This window comes from Alosa sapidissima, chromosome 10 (assembly GCF_018492685.1).
Source record: "Alosa sapidissima isolate fAloSap1 chromosome 10, fAloSap1.pri, whole genome shotgun sequence".
Classification (NCBI taxonomy): Eukaryota; Metazoa; Chordata; class Actinopteri; order Clupeiformes; family Clupeidae; genus Alosa; species Alosa sapidissima.
Genome location: NC_055966.1, coordinates 35,812,600 through 35,822,146, shown reverse-complemented (window position 1 = coordinate 35,822,146; position 9,547 = coordinate 35,812,600). Strand labels below are relative to the sequence as shown.

General features: G+C 46.2%; 1 protein-coding gene across 2 annotated transcripts in view; it reads right to left on the bottom strand.

Annotated features, from left to right (window-relative positions):
• The window catches only part of kcnn3 (potassium intermediate/small conductance calcium-activated channel, subfamily N, member 3), a 73,617-nt gene extending 65,275 nt beyond the window's left edge, over positions 1-8,342 (bottom strand). Inside the window, exons 1-2 of one of the 2 annotated variants that reach the window (XM_042106769.1) lie at positions 7,799-8,342; positions 5,829-6,945 (exon numbers count right to left, since the gene is read on the bottom strand). In XM_042106769.1, coding sequence (XP_041962703.1) covers positions 5,829-6,896 — 1,068 coding nt within the window. In that variant the 5' untranslated portion in view covers positions 6,897-6,945; positions 7,799-8,342. The remainder of the gene's footprint in view (positions 1-5,828; positions 6,946-7,798) is intronic. The other variant, XM_042106770.1, reaches the window with a different exon arrangement.
• Between the last annotated feature and the right edge of the window lie 1,205 nt (positions 8,343-9,547).

Sequence of the window (9,547 nt, the reverse complement as noted above, 5' to 3'; positions counted from 1 at the left end):
GAAGCTGAAGCCGGCTGGAACTGGTTCTGGCTCTGACACATTGGTATCAGAAGTAGGAAGGAGATGACGACGCTTTGACAGATCGAAGATCTTATTGAAAAGCTACATTGCTCATGAGTTCATTGCTCACCTAAAGTGGAAAATGCGTGGCCAAAGTCTTCTATTCAAAGAACCTTGATGAGGGAAGCTAACACTGTATTAGCACCTGGGAGCACAATAAAGAGGGTCGCCGGAGATGTCCAGTCCTGTTCAGGTGGCTCCTCCACTTTGTGCCAAAATGCTCTTGACACCGCAGCGTCAGTTTTAGCATGAGCCACGGTCCCGTCAGCAGCTGATCTCGAGACCCCCATCGTAGCTGGATCTACCAGCAGCTTCTGGCAGGCCAAGTATGCCCATCAGTGGCATAACAACATTATAAAACTGCTAAAACAACAAATCTAATGGTAGCTTAAGACTAAAATTTGACTGGTATCAGAACAAAATCTACATTTTATGTGTATTTAAATGGCCTACTGGGCACATATTTCCTGTGTTCTCTGGTCATATTCTAATTAAGAAAGTGAGAAATAAACAATATGGTCCTTATAGCAATGCTGATACAAAACATGTAAGGTTCCCAGAGACTTTTGCACAGTACTTTATATCACACAAATTAAAATAAATGGAGAAACATCAAAAGTACTTTAAGGATCATAACAATCCGCAGTAATTTAGTAATGCACAATACGGTGATACTCTATGTAGTCAGCCATATCAAAATGATCAAACCTCCACAGTGCAACATTATACAAGAGTAAACCGAAAACAAACAGCAACTTGCCCATTAAAATCATAGGTATTACACCAAGGGACCACTGAACCAACTCAAACACCAAACTAAACACCAAACCAACACCAAACCAACACCTCACTAAACACCAAACCAACACCACACTAAACACCAAACCAACACCACACTAAACACCACACTAAACACCAAACCAACACCACACTAAAAACCAAACCAACACCACACTAAACACCAAACCAACACCACACTAAACACCACACTAAACACCAAACCAACACCACACTAAAAACCAAACCAACACCACACTAAACACCAAACTAAACACCAAACCAACACCACACTAAACACCAAACCAACATCTCACTAAACACCAAACCAACACCACACTAAACACCACACTAAACACCAAACCAACACCACATTAAACACCAAACTAAACACCAAACCAACACCACACTAAACACCAAACCAACATCTCACTAAACACCAAACCAACACCACACTAAACACCACACTAAACACCAAACCAACACCACACTAAACACCAAACCAACACCACACTAAACACCAAACCAACACCACACTAAACACCACACTAAACACCAAACCAACACCTCACTAAACACCAAACCAACACCACACTAAACACCACACTAAACACCAAACCAACATCTCACTAAACACCAAACCAACACCACACTAAACACCAAACCAACCAATACCAAACCAAACTAAAAACCGAACCAAACACCAAGCCAAACCTGGCTGATGAACCTTCTCCATAAAAACAACTTTTTTGCAATATATTATAACACCAGTGAATCAATAATCAATAAGGAAGACCACTGAACCAAACAAGACAGCCAAACAAACAAGACAAAACAGTCTTATTAGGTCTACCTTATGCCATATCACTTAAATAGAAACGTCATCATCTACTCCATCTGCATTAAGAAATCTATGCAATGATGACACACGATGATGAGCTATTATGAATACTGAATGTAAAGGACATAAACTTGTGAAGCATTCTAAACGGTAAGTAAATATCCTCTGCCTCTGCCCATTCAGTGCAATTAGCATGAAGAAAGGGGACATTTGGTCATGAAATATGCAGACAGACTGACCTTTCTTAAACACAAACTAATTAAAATTACTATTATAATAAATACCATGACCTTTCTGTCTGTGTTTTTTATGGTGGACTGATAGTAGGTGGGATCTGGGATTGTGCTTTATAGTTGGTATCAGTATAGGCTTTTAGTGGCAAACAAGTCGTTGTTTGAAGAGGAGAGTCTACCGAACCAGGCTGCATTGAGTTTAGGACAGCGCACATCACTCCCGACAGCGTTGAGTTTAGGACAGCGCACATCACTCCCAACAGCCAGACAAAACATTGTTCAAAACATTGCAATCACACCACTCGCAAAACAGCGCACCATGGCAACCACACCACTCGCAAAACATCGTACCATGGCAACCACACCACTCACAAAACAGTGTACCATGGCAGAACCAATCACACCACTCGCAAAACAGCGCACCATGGCAGAACCAACTCAAAGCACAGAAGCACACACCACTCGCAAAACAGCGTACCAACTCAAAGCACGAGTGAAAGCTTGTGCACTGAGCGCAGGACATCGGAGCGCACAGAGGCACACACCACTCGGCATGGGAAACCAAACACGCTGCAGAACCCAGAGCAGCGCGACACAACGCGACGCGCAGAGGCCCAAACAGCTGCAGCCTCCCCAGCTTTGAGGGCCTCCCGCTGCTGCGGCGCGAGCCTGGCATCTGAGTGCCGGAGCCTGGCATCTGAGTGGTAGAGCCTGGCATCTGAGTGCGGCTCTCTGCGCCGATGATGACGACACTGGGGCTTAATTGCACTCTGCTGATGGAGGGCAGGCCCTGGCTTTGTGTTGCTTTCTAATGGCACGCAATCAGCACGGCTCCAATTCACACTCAGCATTGAGTCACTGCCAGAGAGATCTTAAATAAAGGTCTTTAGAACTGCCTTTCACTTCCACTCTGCTCTTTCTTTCTCTTTCTCTCTTTCTCTCTCTCACTCTCTCTCCCTCTCCCTCTCACCAATAATACTCCCCCGATCAGCCGCCCACAGAAATAACAGAGAGAAAGAGAGAGATAAAGAGAGAGAGAGAGAGGACAGGGGCATGAGTGGGAGAGACAGAGAAGAGAGAGATCATCATAGGAAAAAGAGGGATAGAAAAAGATAGAGATGAAAGTCAGACTCCATGCGCAAGGAAAAGAAAACTGATTCTACTGGCTGTCCAGATATCCATACACAGATGCACACACACACAAACACACACACACACACACACACACAGGAGCATATTTTGCAGAGAAAATATGACAACATACATACATGCACACAAATTAACATGCACTGATACACACCACAACATATTTGCCCAACATAAAGTCTAGAGGGAAAGAAAAAAATCATAGACTGAAATGACTCTCAAATGAACACAAGCATGCATTCATGCAGACACACACACACACACACATGCACATGCGCACACACACACACACACATGCACGCACACGTACACACGCACACACACACACACACACACACACACACACACAAACACACACACACACGCCCATGCACACACACACACACACACACACACACACACAAACAAACAGCTGACTGAAATTCTCCTAGTGTCTGCAGACACCCAATCCCCCACATCAATAGGCCTTCTTTAGAAAAGAATCTTTGTAGATCCCTCCACAGATTCCTACTATACAAAGTCATGGACAGACACCCATGCACCCCCACACACACATGCACGCACACGCACACTCACATGCACACACCCACGCACACACACCCACACACACACACGCACATGCTCACACACATACAAAACGCAGACACACACAGATACACACACAAAACACAGACACAAGCACAACCAAACACACACACGAAACAAAGACATACACACAGCATGACAGCTAAGTATTAAGATCGATGACAGGCAGAATGTCCTGCCCCTCCCACCAGTGCTGGCTCCATGTTGGAGTGTCTGTGTAAGTTCATCAGTGCTGGGTCCATGTTGGAGTGTCTGTGTAAGTTCACATGTTGGAGTGTCTGTGTAAGTTCATCAGTGCTGGCTCCATGTTGGAGTGTCTGTGTAAGTTCATCAGTGCTGGGTCCATGTTGGAGTGTCTGTGTAAGTTCTCAAGCTGTGAGCCAGACTCTAAACCAGCTGTGTCTCACGTACTGATCCACTGCTCACCTTTATGGCCAGAGCCCATGCATCTGCGTACAGTACACCTGCCCAAAACACCTGCAGCTGTGTACACCTGCCCAAAACACCTGCTTTTGCTATAAGGAACAATAACAAAAAGATACATGTGTTCTTGAAATGCTTTCATCCATAATAACTGTCCACTAATACTAATACTATGTTTAGTTTATTCGTTTAGCAGACACTTTTATTCAAAGCGTCATACATATGTCATCAAATATATTAAAAGGCCATTCTCATTACATGGGCCATTCTCACCAGAGCGACTTTAAGCCCAGAACGGGTTAAGTGCCTTGCTGAAGGGCATAACGGTGGAAGCCAGGAATTGAACCCACAACTTTTCCGGCTACTGCATGCTAGCCCAGCTCTTTAGCCACTATGCTACTGCACGCTAGCCCAGCTCCTTAGCCACTACGCTACCACTGCATGCCAGCTCCTTAACCACTATGCTACTGCATGCTAGCCCAGCTCCTTAGCCACTATGCTACTACATGCTAGCCCAGTTCCTTAGCCACTACGCTACTACATGCTAGCCCAGTTCCTTAGCCACTACGCTACCGCCGCCTCACCACTACTACTAGTACTACTAATGTCCCTGGAGAGTAGAGAGTGAGTATTAAGGCAAATGTATCCTCCATTTCAGTACGTAAATGCATGCGTCCATTCCAAATGTTATTGCCATAACTACCTCACATACCTCCATGCGTCCTTTACGTTGGTATGGACATTAAGCAATACATCCTTTAAAGGGCATTTTCTGCTGTTTTTAAAAGTCTTTTGAAAGACAATTCTTTGTCATTTTTACTATGTCTGTTTGGACTATTGACTACACACTGCCCACACGACTTATCTCTCTGTTCCGTCTGTATTCTTAAGCTCTCCGACAACATGCATAAATACGGACAAAATGAACACAAGGTACGGACTCCATCCATATCCGTATCTGTTTTTAACTTTTGAGCATAAATAAGCCTTTAAAGATGCAGTCTGTGAAAGGTTGCTGATATTTGAGGTCAACAGCTAATCACAATACACCCCTGTCTTCCATATTTGTTGTGACTTGGTCCGAGCCACTGTGATTCCCTTTTACAGGGCCTGGGCTGTGTAAAAACACTTTTTCAAGCAGACACTGAACAGATAGCTAAAGGACCGTGTGTGAGGAACAATTCAACAAGTTGTGGATGAGAGTAGAATTGCAGACTACTCCTTTAACGCTGGTGTAGAGGGGAAAAGTAGAGTATTACTTTTGTTAGTGGATCTGTCATGTGTTAATATTTTAGCAGCTTCTATATGACTGGCTTGTGAAGCACTGTCAGTTATGTCATTTGTCAAAACTTTGTCATTTGCTGTCTCGTCAAATTTGCCTGGGATGATTGATAGGTGCTCTGACAGGCCTCCGTCTGTGGTTTGCATCATGCTCTGGCCTGACCTGGATAACACTGCGCTAACTGAATAGTTCTGTTTCAGGAATCCCTATGGATACTGGACTACATGTAGTTGTTTGTTCAGCTATACCTAAAATATGCGATTTTGAAATAGATAAGGTCAAAAATACATACCTCTACCTCTACATATAGAAAGACAGGTGGAAACTCCCTACCCATATGTAAGAGATGCTATTGCAGAATTGGTTAATACCCTTCTGAGGCCAATAACAGACCGCGTGCAGAACACCCAGACATGCACCAAGAGTGACCTTGCCACTACAGACAGTAACTCTTGCCAGCCTCTAACCAATCAGTGCTCACCTTATTGTAGACTCCCCAGGAGAGCTCCGTCTCGATCACCATGACGACTATCCCGAACATCCCGAAGATGAGCGCATAGTCACTGAGTCGCTTGCGCTTCTCGAACAGCGCCCTCCGGTGGCCCAGCTTGTAGCCGATGTTCTGGTTCTTGCGCTTCTGCGCCTTGGAGATGGTTCTGCCGGTCACAGTCCCTCCTCTCCGCCCATTAGTCCCGACCCCTGCACCAATAGCGGCCCTGCTCTCTGAGAGGGCGTGGTTCTGGTGGTAGATTGACATCTCATAGGCGTGCGCCCTGTAGGGCGTGTCCTCTTTGGAGGAGATGACTATCTCGGGCGGGTTCTGCGATTGGCCGAGCTGGGAGGGGTGGGAGGAAGAGGAGGGTGGGACGGCCCCGGTGGGGATGGAGGAAGGGGCGGGACTAGCCCCGGAGCCGCCGCCCTCTTTGGTGTCGCTGCTGCTGTCCGACTCGATGAGGTTGCGCCGCGAGGCGCTCAGGCGGCTCAGCGGCTTCATGACGCCGCCCGTGTACTTGCAGGAGCTCATGGCGATCTCGGTGAAGGGGTTGCTGTCGCGCCGGTGGACCAGCGGGCTGGCCTGCCTGTGCTTACAGCCGCGCTCACGTTCGCGCTCGGTCGTGGGCGAGTGCGACGAGTAGAAGAGGGCGTTGTACACGGGCGAGGCGTCGGCGCTCAGGCTGTGCTGGCTGCCCAGACACGACGACAGCGGAGTGCTGGTCGGGTGCAGCGCGTTCGGGATGGGCGCCGGCAGTTGGGGTGGGGTCGTCGTTGTGGCAGCGGCGAGCCCTGACGAGGACGAGGTCACCAGGGGCAAGCGTGGCAGGGATGCTGGGGGCAGGGCGCCGCCGGGCGTTGTGGGCGAAGGCGTGGTGTTGAGCCTCTCCAGGCTGCTGTTTCCCCCCATGTGATTGGAGTGGTTCGTTCCTGGGTAGCTGCCCGTGATGGCGGGGTGGGCTGTACCAGCGCAAGGCAGGGGGGGGCGCTGCTGCTGCTGGTCCTCATCCTCACTCCCACCCAGCAGGGCTTGACTCAGGGAGGGAGGGGGATCCATGGCAACCTGCAAGCTCCACGGGAGACTTATGGCACACTCTCCTCGATCTCTGGAGTTTGGTGGAGTGAGGAGTGAGATGAGGATAGCATGAAGGTGGAGAAGAGGGACGGCGAAAAAACAAAGTAGGTGAGAGACAGAGAGAAAGAGAGAGCAAGAGAGAAAGAGCGAACAAGAGAGAAAGCGCGAACAAGAGAGAAAGAGAGAGCAAGAGAGAAAGAGAGAGCAAGAGAGAAAGAGCGAACAAGAGAGAAAGAGCGAACAAGAGAGAAAGTTAGTGATGAGCTCTACAACGAAGAAGGATGGTTAACACAGATAAGGAGGGATGAAGAGCAGTGAAGAGAGAGAGAGAGAGTTTGTCTGATGGATGAGGGATTAGGATGGGAGGAGAGGAGAGGGGGATGAGGGGTAAGTGAGGGTGTTGTAGAGGGAGGGAATGATGGAGGGATCTATGTTGGTCCAGAGAAAGAAAAACGAGCACATTTTGAGCTCATATTTCCTTCCCTAAAGGATTCAGCAATCACTCTCCTGACACTACCCTATCTCGCTCTCTCTCTCTCTCTCTCTCTCTCCCTCCCTCCCTCTATCCTTCCAGCAATATCTGTCACACAGATATCAGGCTCAACACTGAGCGCAGCTTATTATTAAGGAACTTATGCAATGGGCAACCCCGAGCACCCTGGCTCACTTTTAAACAAACACAACAGCTGTGGTGATCAGCACACCACACACACTGCTCAGCTAGATCAGATGTTGCTTAATATGTTTCTCTATATGTGTTGACGCTTTGCCTGCTCGATGTTTTGAGTAATCGTTTTCTGTCAGGTTCACTCTGTCAGTCCTTCAGCAAACCTCACCTCCGTTTCTTTCTCGCGCACTGACTCACTCGCACAGCTCTTTCTCACCCTTTTCTCTCTTTTGGTCTGTCGCTCCTACCTCTCCTTCAGTCTGTCTCCCCGTGCAGTTGTTGATTCAAAGGCAGGATGAAAATATTCTTTCGCACTTTTTCTTTTTCATGTTGTCACGATCATTCCATCTTTCCTCATCCGATGGTACCCTTGCCGACAGCCTCTCCTTTCAAATCGTATTTCTTCTTGGAAAAAACGGTGCCTTATTTTGCTTTTCTCCGTATGAAAAACGCCTTTATATTGACAGAAATCGCTCCGTTACGTTTTCCCCTCCCTAAAAAAACAAATAGTGATTTGGCTATATGATCGACATAAATAGACAAGTAATATAAAAAGAAAATGGTATACTATGAAATGAATGTGACAGCTGTTGCTGCGAAATAAGTACTACATATTCGCCTCCAAAACGGATGCACTGGAACCGATGTCTTGAAATGTCCGCCTATGTCAGAAAGCAGAATATAAACTGACTCTGCTGTTTTAATAACAAGAGTTGCTTTGCCGTTCCAGTCGTGGCAGATTTTCTGCCCTTCAATCTTGCGCTCTGTCGCTTACAGCGCATCTCCCTCTCCCTCTCCCAACTTCACTCTCGGTTGTCTCCCCGCCCTCTGTCGTCCTCGTCTGTTTTCTCATTGGAGGACGCGGAATAAATAATCATTATTACAAGTGTAATGCAATTCTGGGTTTCGTTGAAGTCACCTATAAGATCCACTCCAGGTATAGTTTAGCTTTCAAGGCGTTTATTCTTGACTGCGTAGGCAGTGGTTACATAAAACGCTTAGCCTATCTCACAGAAAGTATGGTTGGAATAATTGTTTCTCAGAAATTATGTCAGACATTGTTATTATGTTGTAGTATGATTTATAGTTTAGTAGTAGCCTAATCAGAGGTGAAACTTTGAGCTGAATAGTAAAGGGCTTGGGCCAACTTCATCATGCTCTCTAGGCTATAATAGTTTTATTCATGAAGATGATGGGGAGGTTGCATGCCTATGAGCCTAGTCATAAAAGTCTCATCTCCACATAGTGATTACTGAAGGAATGAATGGAAACCTCAAGACAGCAAAGAGACCAGAATGCCCAAAGAGCCTTGGTGCATTAGCTTTACCTGCTGGCAAGTGTACATTCCTTCTTGAATTTCCCCTGGGGATCAATAAAGTATCTATCTATCTACTCTGTGGCTCATGTGGTCAGTGATGCCAGTTACTGAAATCTTACTCAGGATAAAACGACCACTGGCTTTGCTTTAAAAGCTTATTGTGGTAGCTCACCACTCTGACGGGTAGGCCTGTGGTCTACTGAGGCAGCTCTTGCCAAGCTTGGCGTTCAACCAAAATCAGTGGCAGACATTACTTAAGTACATTTACTCAATTACTGTACTTAAGTCGCCTTTTCATGTATCTGCACTTTACTTGAGTATGTCAATTTTGTTAAACTTTTTACTTTTACTCCAGTACATTTCTAGGCCAAATATCTTACTTTTTACTCCACTACATTTTGTGACAGCTGAAGTACAGCTGAAGTTCCTTTTGGAAAAAAGACTGTCCAAATACATGTGTACTTACATGTGTATTTTCTATTAAGCAAGCTAGGCTTTAAATAATGGTGTTGCCTAACCTATGTTATTGTTATATCCACTATCTACTGTACCTTGTTGACCCCTTTTCACAATACTAATGTTACCATAACTAGCCTTATGACACCATCGAGCAAATAATGACAATGATAGACAATGATAGAGAATCTG